This window comes from Alligator mississippiensis, chromosome 2 (assembly GCF_030867095.1).
Source record: "Alligator mississippiensis isolate rAllMis1 chromosome 2, rAllMis1, whole genome shotgun sequence".
Lineage (NCBI taxonomy): Eukaryota > Metazoa > Chordata > Crocodylia > Alligatoridae > Alligator > Alligator mississippiensis.
In genome coordinates, this window is record NC_081825.1 from 145028311 (window position 1) to 145041117 (window position 12807).

A 12807-nucleotide genomic window follows, 5' to 3' on the forward strand; every position below is an offset into this window, starting at 1 on the left:
GCACTCTTCAGCTAGGCTCAGGGGGGACTTGGCGGCAACCTATATCAGGGGTGCACATCAGGACCTGGGAGAATATTTGTTCACCAGGGCACCCCTCCGGAAAACAAGGTCCAATTGTCACAAACTGCTGGAAGACTGTTTTAGACTGGACATAAGGAAGAACTTCTTTACTGTCCGTGTCTCCAGAGTCTGGAATACACTCCCCCCAGAAGTGGTGCAAGCACCTACTCTGGACACATTCAAGTTGTGTTTGGGTGATTATCTTGTTGGGGTCCTCTGACCTCTCTGACATTACTTTACAGTTAAGGCTGCCAGGCTCTGGAATGGGCTCCCAAGTGAGGTGGTACTCTCTCCTACCTTGGAGGTCTTCAAGAGGAGGCTGGACAGATATTTGGCTGGGGTGATATGACCCCAGAACCCATTCCTGCCCTGGGCAGGGGGTTGGACCTGGTGATCTGTTTAGGTCCCTTCCGACCCTAAGTACTATGATACTATGATACCCCAGTTGACTTCCTGCCCTTGGGCAGGGGGCTGGACCAGATTATCTTGCAAGGTCCTTTCCAGCCCTAGTGTCTATGAAATCTATATTAGCATGAAAACAAACAGTCAGCTATTCTAATTCACTCAACACCTTGGCATGCACATGGAGGTGCTGAGCAATTTTGAACAGATGACTGACATTTTGTACTGAGCATTGGGAAGCCTGATCCTGAGCTCAATTGAGAATTTGATCTGAAGGGACATGTCTACTCTGTCATGGTAGGGACCATGCTAGGGAGCACTTCAGAGAGGCATGGTGCACCCATTTCCCTGCATGCTACCTCTCAAAATGGATGTGATGTAGTTGGCATGTGCCTAGTGTCATGGTAAGGTGGTTACATCACCACTTTACTACCTCCAACATCATGTTAAGGAGGTAGCATACATGGAGGGGCATAAGCTGTTCAACTACAGTGTTCTCTACCACAGTTCTTCGTATAGACATGCCCTAAATGAGTTACTGAAGGGTACACAGGAAGCAGGTGTCAGAGACAGAAATTGAATCTAGATCTTCATCACAGTGGCTGAACCATCAGAGTAGCCCTATTTTTGATATCTGGCTAACTGATTTTTGATATCTTGATAACTGCTTATATGGACTAAAAACACTCCCTAAACTGCCTGATTCCCATCCTCCTTGAACACAAGCAGATAGGATTCAGGGTTTTTTTTAAATAGAAGTCTGACCCTGCTGTAGTCGTTCAACACAAAGAACTCCCCCTTACCTTGGTAAAAGATATATATTATATATAAGATACACAAACGCACATATTATATTGTAAAATATATTTTGTGATTGTAGCACTGGGCCTTAAGTAATGATTTTAGCATCTGTGTGGTCTAAACTTAATGTTATTCCTGCAATACCAATATGAAATAGGTCCCTGTGAGCACTAGGAACCACAGAAGAGACGAGGTAGAGCACATTTCTGCTTTATATAACTGCTCATTTTTGTTTGACTATTTCTGCTACCTAAATAGAATATCAGAGATCATTTCGGCATGTCTTGGCATTCCAAGCTCCATCAATGCTTTTTAGGGTTTATGGAATCCAACATGTAGATCGTAAGAAGTGAAAGTTTATACGTGATGTTGTGCTAATTAAAATGGTCAGGGCTTGAAGGTATTTTAAGTAAAGAAAAACCAAAACAAACATGCATTTCACATTTTTTTGTGTGCACTAAAATCACAGGGTTGGGGGTTTTTTTGTTTTTTTTATTGTTTGCACTTTCCCTTCAACCACATCCTGCTTATTTGGGATTTATTAGAAGAACTCAGGAATCAAGTCAGCTATCATCCTGTGCTTATTCTCATATGCCTTGTTTTTAATTCTTTTGTAAAGTTATAAGTAGGTAAAAGTTTTGTGTTTTCCAAGGACCCATTTGGTATTTTTGAGCATAGGAAAATCAAACTGAGGTAATAGCATGTGTATTACAAGTTTTGGGGAAGTCTCAAACACAGAATGAGAGTATAGTATTCCCAAAGAAAGCTTGAGGTTTTGTACACAGCATGTTACAGGTTCAATTTACACCCTGTGTTACTAGAGTGCTCCAATACATTCTTTTAAAAAATGAAGCCACACACAACAGCAAAATAAAATTTTGCTAAAGGTAAAAATCCAAGAATATGGCTACATTTTACACTGTATTCACAATTGTGCTGGCCAAAAGAACAGGGTCAGCAAATTATTGCTACTTGCAAAACAGAAATGTTAATAGCAGAAATGCTAATAGCATCTGTTTTAAAGATATGGATGTGAGTGCTTTTCTCTGACTACCATTGCCCACTGGTATTTCTATTAGATGTAACATGATCTTCAGGTGGCAGATAAGGCCAAACCCTATGCAACAAAAATAAATTGCTACTCATTAAAAATATATTTTAACTTGTAATGTATTTTAAACCTGTCTCTCTCATTCAAATGGTATTCTGGCCTGTGGAGCCCCACCTGTGATACTGTCCACGTGAAAAGAGCTTCTTCAGTAATTTAATAATTGACTCCTAAATATTGTCTGTTTTTGCTTTCCTGCTATTTACTTTCCATTCATCATACTTCAAAATACATCTGGTCAAAGACTTGCTTCACCAGATGGCAGAGCTGGCCCCCTAATTCTCCCATATTCTGTCTTTTATAAGTGCATTTCACCTGAACATATATTTGCAAGAAGGGTTTCTGAGTAACCTGACTCACAGATTTTACATTTTATTTGCCATCCTTTAATACCCAATTTAGCAAAGCCTTTGAGTTCATGTGCAAGTCTCAAAGCCCATGCTCATAGGCTTTGTTGAATATTAGTGGATATAAGCAGGTGCTTGGAGCAAAGTCCATGCTTTGGTGCTGTGCAGAAATAGAGTGGTTGGTTTTGGAAGCATTACTTTCTGCTTTTCAGAAAAACAAGGACAACTTCTGGTACATAAATTATTTCCACAAGGGTTTAGTTTAGCCTTGCAAAGTCCTATGTGCTTTCTGGAAAAGAGAATACTTGGTTGTTTTGTTTTGTTTTGTTTTGTTTTACTGGAGAGGGAAATACTATTTTTATAAAGAGATATAGGATAAAAGGCAAATGACAATATTTTGAGTCATTAAGATTTTTCAAGACAGGTTTCCAAAACTAGGCTAATAATTCCTCCTGGGGTTATCTTTTGTTCAAAAGGTCAAAGGCCAGGGTCAAAGGCCCTGATGGCCCATCTGGCTAGCCTGGTTAAGGTTTCTGAAGCCAATAACACTCCAGGGAGTGATGGAACTTGCATCACATATTTATCTCCATGTAACCATTATTATTGCATTTATTGGTCCTTTTGGATTCTTATGCCATTACCCTAGGCCCTATCCTTCTACCCCTGAAGTGATTAAGAATTCCAACTGTTTTGGTTTTTCCTCTTTATTGTTTTTCTATGTGAGCGTTGGTGTTTTGTACAGTTCCAGATTTACAACAGTAGAACTTACTAGAGTTCAGTTATCCTCAGAAATGGCATACTCAGTACATGCTTCCTTGTACATCCAGAGTGCCTCTCTGGATTCTCAAGGAACCATCTTCAGTTATCCTGTCTGCTGAGACTGTTAGGAGACATCTGAGTCAATGTCTATTATTGTGATCACAACACTTTATAAATGAAAAACATGAACAAATGTACTTGGGAGATTTTTCAGAAGTGCAAGTTAAAGTAACAGAAGTACTTTTGGCGATTTTACTCATAATTTATATAAGGCTTTGAAAATCCTACTTTTATTTAAAGTAGGCAAAAACCACAACTCTTTTTTTATTAATAGCATTATTAAGAATGAATTTGCAGTATGAGAGTCTCAAAGAACTTTGCAAATGTAAATGGATTTATCCTCACAATATGGGTATTAAAAACCAATGTTAACTCCAATTTACTGAACGGAGAAATGAGATACAGCAAGGTGATACAAATTCCTGCAGATTACACACATCTCCCAATTTTCAACCTTGTTCTCTGAACACAATGCTGCTTTTCTTTCTTTCCCACCCCTTTCAGTCCTTTTCCCTTGTACTCAAGTTTTGTTGTTGTTGCTGTTGTTTATAGCTTTTTTTGTTTTGGGATACATGCTGGTTGTCTTCTCCAGGCACCAAAAAACCTTAGTTTAGTCATGGGCATGGCTCTCTTTTATACTGAAGTACCTTACATTGCTGTAACAGTATAAAGAGACCTTAAAGGATATGGAAATATGAACTGTGTCATTTTTAAAGATCCTGTTACATTGCTGGAGCCACATAAATTTGCCTAGGTGAATCAGGCCATCATGTTTTCTACAATGGTGGCCAAAAAGAGATTTGTGATGTATATTCTCCTTATATCTACAGCTTTTAGTTAAGCAGTGTTTTCTTTACGGACTCTGTGTGTGTGGCAAACAATCACACACTTTCTCATTAATTTGAATTAGTTGAATGAAAAATCCCTTAGGGCACTATTCATTTCAGGAATTTATGCTGCAGGCTGAGGTGGATCATTGTGTGACTAAGTGGGTGTGTACTGTACCCAATTATTGGGACATGGTGGCAAAATGATTATGGCTTTTATTGTGGCAATTGTGGGATAAGTTCAAACTTCCCTGTGGATTCATACAAGAGTCTGCCCCCAGTCAATATGTACCTGGTGATATGGGCTACAGAGTGATAGGTGGCTGAATGTGATGCTAGCCACATTACTCACTTGTGCTGTTGGCTGCAGACACTGATGTGCCTTAGGTATGCTAGCTCAGTAAGCTGCTAGGCTCAGCTAGGCATTTGGCTATGACCGCCAGGGCCCTCCCAACATTTAAAGTACTTATCAGTATAGAAAGGCTCGTGCAATGGTGTGTAAGGGCCATGTTGCCTGGGACACTTAGCACTTATTAAATGTACTTGTCTGGACATTCAAGCAGGATAAAATGTGCTAAGTGCAATCCTATCATATCATATAATAGTGAAGTTATGCATGTTCCTGCCAGCTAGCCCTACACTGAAGCTCCCTTGTGCCCCAGCCAACCCCTATGTTGCACGTTGAGCCACAGGGAGCAGCCTTGGGATGGCAGGCTGACTCCTGGGGCCCCATGCCAGTCAGGGCTGCTCTGCCTGGGCTGAACATGCTGTGCCTGAATAAACTGCAGAGCTTATTGCTCCTGAGTTAACTGCTCCAAGGCACATGTTCAAATGACACACCTAGGAGCAATTAACTCTGGAGCAATAAGCGTCACAGTTTATTTAGATGCCATAATTGCACATTTAGGCACAGCCCCTGATTCTTACTTAATATCTCTCAGACATTCTGCAGAGGCTGAATACGTGTTCTCCATAAATTTGGACCCCCTGGGGTGTTCCTTTAGGGAGTCAAAGTTGACTCTTAGGGCATGTCCCAATAAGCGTACATGCAGTGGTCTGTCCGGGGTCAAATAGCAGTGGCACAAATATGTGTTGCTGCTATTTGTCCCTGGGCATGACCCTGAATGCATGCTCCGGTGTGCAGCAAATTGCCCTAGGTGGGTTAGCATCTGTGCTGGCCCTAGCATCCTCAACTGGAGTCCTGGAGGCCTCCCAGGGCTGCAGTAGTCCTGAGCCAGCTGCTCAGAGCCTGGCCAGCAGCCAGAGCAAGGCTCTGGCCAGTCAGGCTCCTTTTCTGGCAATGCACGCCACTGCTATGTGCACCACACCACTTTTTTTAGCAGCTTTTTTTTTACAGGATCTCCCAGTGTGCACATGCAGGGGCATGCCCAGGGACAAATAGCAATGGCAGAAATATGTATCCTATTTGTCCTGCAGGAAACACATGCCCCTGCCCTCGTGCACACATTAGGACACGCCCTTAGAGGCTCCATTAACTCTGATTAGTAAGCCATAAAATAAATACCCCTTCAACAGCAAAATCCTGGCCTGTGAAAGAGAAGCTACCTTGGCATTTCTGATAGGCACTGGCTTAGATGCAGTGCTTGCTGCGTCCCAGTATCCCACTACTCGCTCCACTTCCAACATCAATATTGGAGCTGGCGTAATATCTAATATAATTCCAAATGTTGTAGCCACGTTTTTGAGACGTCTCACTTTTAAAAGAAGGAAGTATGTGTTACTTGTTCTTGTGGGTCAGTCATTGCTTTTCAATACAGCCAAAGCTTTTTTTAATCATAATTATTGTCCTATTTGCACAAAATATAGGAGCATGCATTGCATTTTCCAATTTGCAGAATGCTGATTTCATTCACTTTCCGCAAGATAAATTAATTATGTGACCCTCTTATAAAACCAATATCACTGATGTGTGGCTGCAGGAATGTGCAAGCTGTTATATTCCAATAGGCTAAACTAATGATTGGAGAAATCAGGAACTACTCCACTGATCTTGGCAGAGTCCACATTTATTTATACCAGGGGTGCTCAGCCTCTGGCCCATGGGCCAAATCCAGTCCACAGGGCCATAAAATCCAGCCCATGGGGCTCTTCCACAGGTTGGAAAATTTGGTAGTGGGGAGAGGTGGAAACTCCACTTGGCCAGCTCTAGGCTCACTTGGGGCATTGCAGCGAAGTGGCATCAGGGCTGGGCTCTATCCACACACATCCAAATTGGGCCAGATTGTATCCCCACTTGCCCATATGTCAGGATTGGGCCACTCTGTCCTTCCCTCCACCTCCATGTCCAGATTTCAGCTGCCCTGCCATGCCCCACCCCACTCATCCAGCCGATGATCAGCCCAAGATCAGATTGCTTCCCCTCCCCTCTTCAAAATGTGTCCAGATTGAGGCCACTCCACTCTTCCCCTCCCCACCTCATGCATCCAGTTCAGGGCCGCTCTGCACCCCGCAGGGGACAGATCAAGGTAAGGCTGCACAAGCCCCCACAGCCAGATTGGTCCCATCAACTAGGGGAAGGACCTGGCACCATTAGTCCCTGACACCACCCATCCAGCCCACAGAGTAAAAAGTAAGGCTGTGCGAAATTTCGCTTGCTGTTTCGTTTCAACGCTGTTTCAACTCTTTTTGAAGTCAAAACAGGAAAATCAAAATGAAACAAAGGGCTTCAAAACAGCCTTGAAATGAAAGGAGGGCAGTCAAAAGGTTTTAAAAGTTTTGAAATGTTTCACGTTTTGAAGCTGGGCTTGCTTGCAGCTAAAGAGAAACTAAGGAGAGAGAGGGGGAAGAGGGGGGATGGACTGCTCTGATATTGACATGTGTAGCTGACCAGTGACTGTACTCCTTCCCCGAGGTCCCTTCCAATCCCAGTGCTCTGGGGGAGGAATGGAAAAACGGCATAAAAAGCATTTTTTGAACTGAGCTTTCTCTGTCTTCACACAAGTGACACAAGTTTTGTTCTGAACAGTTTGAGGTGCAGTTTCCCAGAAACCCCTGCACCTATCTCCTTGAAACTTGGCAGGCTTCATGGCCTCAGCAGGGGCTACCATCCCTGCATTTTTCACCCCACTGTGCCTTAAAACACACAGTCACATGTCACGAGTTTTCCTTGTCAGCAGCCTGAGGTGCAGTGTCCCAGAAAACCCTGCACCTATCTCCTTGAACCATGGCAGGCTTCATGGCCTCAAAAGGGGCTACCACCCCTGCAAGTTTCATCTGAATCAGGCAAGAAATGAGAAAGTTATAGGCAGTTTCGTGCTTCCCCATTATAGCCTATGGGTGAAACTTCGAAACCGCGAAACAGTTTTGACGAAACGAAATGCAACAGTGCTTTTGAAATGAAATGAAACTTGAAAAGAAGCACTGTCCCATCAAAATGGTGAAATGCAAGTCAACACAAAACAGTGCTGTTTCGCACAGCCCTAGTGAAACAGTTTGGCACCACTAATTTACACCAATGATGAGGGTAGGTTTAAGGCATTGGAAGGTAAGAACTTCCAGGTCACACATAAAAGTAGATACATAGTTTATTTGTGCCCTCTATTTCTTATATAAAGATACAATTTATAAGCTCTACGGAGTAATTTATCTTTCAGGGCTGAACTACTGTATTTAAATTTCCCCTTTAAGGCCCAATTTAAAGTAAAAATACTTGTCTTGCCCTTTCAGCAATGTTAGCATGAATTATGGCAACACTGCCATCTTCTTAATAGAGTTTATTGTATTAGGTTTTTCTGCGTCAGCTCTGTATATCGCAAAATCCTGTCTGTCTAACAACATCAAAAGTAGTTTTAAGTTGATTTTTGATGGGTCAAAAAAACTGACATTTTTTAATGAAGAAATATTCCAAGGGAAAATTCTCAACCACATACACTTGGCAGGCAGCTGATTACCAGCAAACAAATATCTGTATTTCTTCTCATATCAATAGAATAAATGAAAATTTATAGCAATAGATGCTGTGGTAAAAACTAAAGAGGAATGTGGAAAGGAAGTTTTAAATTTCATTTCCACTGATTTTATTAAATTATTTTAACATGACAAGCTTTAACTGCTGTTGAACATTTCAGGGGGGAAAACAAGCAAACTTATAAGAATCTCCTCTGAGGCAGAAAGGTGTGGCAAAATTCAAAAGTGATAGAACATCTTAAGAAAATTCAAGCACACTCTTAGTTTTATGAATGAAAGCTTTATAGGTTCCTAGAAATGAGTCACAAAAACTAAAATGAAAAACAATGTTGACAGGTGAGACAGGATCAAAAGCATTTAGTTTTGAGGGGGGCCTTTGTACCTTTATCACAGGGATTTTTTTAGATATTTTGATTGCATTTTTGAAGTTCAAAACATTCAAAACAAGTTTTGGGGGGTTTTTTGATGAAAGATACGATGATTGACTCTACTGGAGATCTGTATTGATATATACTTGATTATCTGTGAACACGTATTTTAGGAAATTAATTTTATTATTAGAAGGGAGGTGAAAGGTATCTTATGTTTTATGCTGCAGTTAACATACTTTGCAGTTTTGTATTTTCATTTGTATTACTGTATTATATCATGTAATTCAATTTGTTTGTTTAAAACTGTAACTTATGTGTTTTTTAAAAGATGATGACTCAGTTCATAGATGTTAGGGTCGGAAGGGACCTCAATAGATCATCAAGTCCGACCCCCTGCATAAGCAGGAAAGAGTGCTGGGTCTAGATGACCCCAGCTAGATGCCTATCTAACCTCCTCTTGAAGACCCCCAGGGTAGGGGAGAGCACCACCTCCCTTGGGAGCCCGTTCCAGACCCTGGCCACTCGAACTGTGAAGAAGTGTTTCCTAATGTCCAATCTAAATCTGCTCTCTGCTAGCTTGTGGCCATTATTTCTTGTAACCCCCAGGGGCGCCTTGGTGAATAAATACTCACCAATACCCTTCTGTGCCCCCGTGATGAACTTATAGGCGGCCACATGGTCGGCTCTCAACCTTCTCTTGCGGAGCCTGAAAAGATCCAGTTTCTCTAGTCTCTCCTCATAGGGCTTGGTCTGCAGGCCCGTAACCATACGAGTGGCCCTTCTCTGGACCCTCTCCAGGTTATCCGCATCCCTCTTGAATTGCGGCGCCCAGAATTGCACGCAGTACTCCAACTGCGGTCTGACCAGCGCCCGATAGAGGGGAAGTATCACCTCCTTGGACCTATTCGTCATGCATCTGCTGATGCACGATAAAGTGCCATTGGCTTTTTTGATGGCTTCGTCACACTGCCGACTCATGTTCATCTTGGAGTCCACTAAGACTCCAAGATCCCTTTCCACTTCCGTACCACCCAGCAGGTCATTCCCTAGGCTGTAGGTGTGCTGGACATTTTTCCTCCCTAGGTGCAGCACTTTGCATTTCTCCTCGTTGAACTATATTCTGTTGTTTTCTGCCCACTTGTCCAACCTGTCCAGGTTTGCTTGCAGCTGTTCCCTGCCCTCCGGCATGTCTACATCTCCCCATAGCTTTGTGTCATCTGCAAACTTGGACAGAGTACATTTGACTCCCTCGTCCAAGTCACTGATGAAGACATTAAAGAGTATCGGTCCAAGGACCGAACCCAGTTGTTCATGTATTTATGATAAGCTTTTAATGTTTTATCTAAGTGCAGATGCCAAGTACAATAATTGCAGTGGTTGCCAGTATTTTTCTCATTGCAATATAATATTTTTTTTCATGCTAAAACTCATGACTCAGATAGTACCTCAAGGCAGGTGAGCTGGGATGGAGAGAAGTAGGTGTTATGGCAAAGTGAAAGGTTCTTTTGGCCCTGCAAGACAAAGATGTTCACAGCAGAAAAATTGTACAATAGTCAGCATGTGTTTTAATGGAATTAAGTGTGACTGTGGTGGAAATTGGAAAAGGAAAAAGGATCTCTCAACAATTTCCTAGAGAAATCATTATGCTGTAGAAGACTAAGTATGCTAAATTAGAGAATGCTTTTTAAAAATTCCATATTATAAGGTACCATTTTCCCCTCTACAGAAGGAAAAAAAATGCTCAGATTTCAGATATGGAAAAGAACTTGTGCATCTCAGCTATCTGATGTCTATGTACTCAGCATTCATGTTGTACTTACACAAAAACCAGAAGCCAAGAATTCTCAGGCATCTAAGCTACAAAAGCCCCTATCTACTCCTTTCCTGCCTATTTTTTGCCTTTTACATTGTGGAAGTATGGAGAAAGGATTGTCTCAAATCTCCTGCTAAACCTTCCTCCTCTAGCATGAAAGATAAAACCAAGGAAAAGGTGAAGAATAGGAAAAGAAGAGGGAGAAGCTCAAATGGAATAACATGAAAAACCATCTCGCCAATGCCTTCAGTCCCTCTCTCAAGAACAGCAGCCTTGTCCAGAACAGAATTCGGTCCACTTTACTCCTCTAAGGGCTCCAAAACTAACTTCTCAGAGAGACTCTCAGAGGGTGCATCTACACAAAACATTTATTGGGGAGTTGCCTTTATTAACTGTGCAGTAAATATCTCAGCATCTACACATGTGCCCCTATTAGGGTGCACAAAACTACTGAACTCCACAGCAGTGTAGTCTTGTAAAATACAAGTCCTACCCTTCTGCAGAGATTTTCATGCACAGCAGTACACATGTAGATGCTGCCCTGCCTGGCTGAGGCACAGGGTGCTTCAGGGAGGGGCTAGCTGGCAGGCAGCTCTGTGCTGAGGCACACTGTGTCCCAGCCAACTGCAGAGTGGCACATGGAGATGTGGGGGAGCAGCAAGCCCAGGGCTGCTCCCCCACCCCTGCATCCTGAGAAGCCCCCATTCTGAGGCACACTGCACCCCAGCCAGCCACTGAATGGCATATGGAGACAGGGGAGCAGGCAATCCAGAGCTGCTCCCCTATCTCTGCACTCTGCAGAACCCATGTACAGATGGAGGAGCACCCAGCCCTGAGCTGTCTGCTCCCTCATCTCCACATACTGCCTTGTGGCTGGCTGGGGTGCAGTGTGCCTCAGCATGGGGACTGCCTGCTGACTAGCCCCCCAGTGAAGCACCCTGTGCCCAAGCCAGCCACTTCCTCCCCCACGGCACATAGAGCCAGGTCAGAGCAGGCCTGAGCTGGCAGACTGATCCCCTGGGTCCCCTGCCAGCCTGGACTGCTCTGACCAAGGCTCCATGTGGTGCACATGAATAAACTTTGGGGCAATTTGCTCTGGAGTATTTTGCTCCCTTGTGCACCCTTTGAACATGCATCTGGGAGCAAAACACTCCAGAACAGTAAGCTCCAGAGTTTATTTGACCACTTTAATTGCAGGTGTAGACACACCCAGCAAGTAAGAGTGGATTCCTTTTCTAGGCCAGAATTGCTGCCAAAGTATTAGTGACCTATTCCCACATTTAATTTACTAATGGAATGTATGAGAGCAAAAAGCTAGACTTGACCAACAGATGCCTAAAGAACATGGACCTCAGAGTCCGTGGGACAACACTTTTTCTCCTCTACCCTATTCTCCTGTTCTCAGTTACTGCCAGTTCTCTTTTTATGGACAATCCTTTCATTTTTTTCAGGCCCTCAACTGTTCTTTCCACCCTTCTCACAGGGAATTTTCCCTGCAGGCTCCTTTTTCCATTCCATCTGCAACCTACCTAACCAAATTGTAGGAAAGAATGGCTCAGATTAAAATGGTTTTTACTCGCATTTTTTTTTATTTCTTATTTACTTTGTTTTATTTTGTATTTTTTTCCAGTCCATAATCTTCATTCGTGACCGAAATTCTCGTGGTCAGGAGGTGTCAGCGTATATTGACTATGCACACAGGCTGAAGACTGATGAATTTGAAGTTTATTTTAATGGAAAGAAAAAACTTCTTCCAAAACACACTGATCTGAGGTTTTTAACCTGATTTTCTTTTTTTACATTCTGCATTTATGAAACATGTATAGTTAAATATAATTACATATGAAAATAGTTCATAAAAATGCTCTTCAATAAAAGGTAAATGGTGTGAGTCAGACACTGTCCCCAGATTCAAAATCAAATCTCAAGAATGATCCAGGTAATTTGAATGGAAATACTTTTGATTTACTCAAGTTGCTTCTAAGAGCAGAATTTTATGTGAATAATGCAAATGGAATGTGTAAATATGATGTCATTTTCCAGGTAGAACTAAATATTTAGGGTCAAATTTTCAAAAGCATCTAGTAGTAGCCCAATTGTAATTCCAAAGATACTGTGGAAATTGTACTTGTTTCATATTTCTTGAGCTATGTTACAGGTCCTTGCAAATTTCACCTCCCTATGGAGTCTAAAAAACTGGGTGTGCATAAGACTACTTGTGCAAACACTTTGAATCTGTCATGCTAAAAACTTTCTATTGAACATTGTCAAGAAGGTCCTTAATGTCAAGGACAGAAGCCCTCTATGTCAAGGACAGCTACACGTCCCTCCA

At 42.3% G+C, this 12807-nt stretch overlaps 1 protein-coding gene across 1 annotated transcript in view; it reads left to right on the forward strand.

Moving 5' to 3' along the window:
• The window catches only part of CFAP299 (cilia and flagella associated protein 299), a 534176-nt gene that overhangs the window by 451579 nt on the left and 69790 nt on the right, over positions 1-12807 (forward strand). The window contains exon 4 of the mRNA XM_006269523.3: positions 12106-12248. Within this exon, the coding sequence (XP_006269585.1) occupies positions 12106-12248 (143 nt within the window). The remainder of the gene's footprint in view (positions 1-12105; positions 12249-12807) is intronic.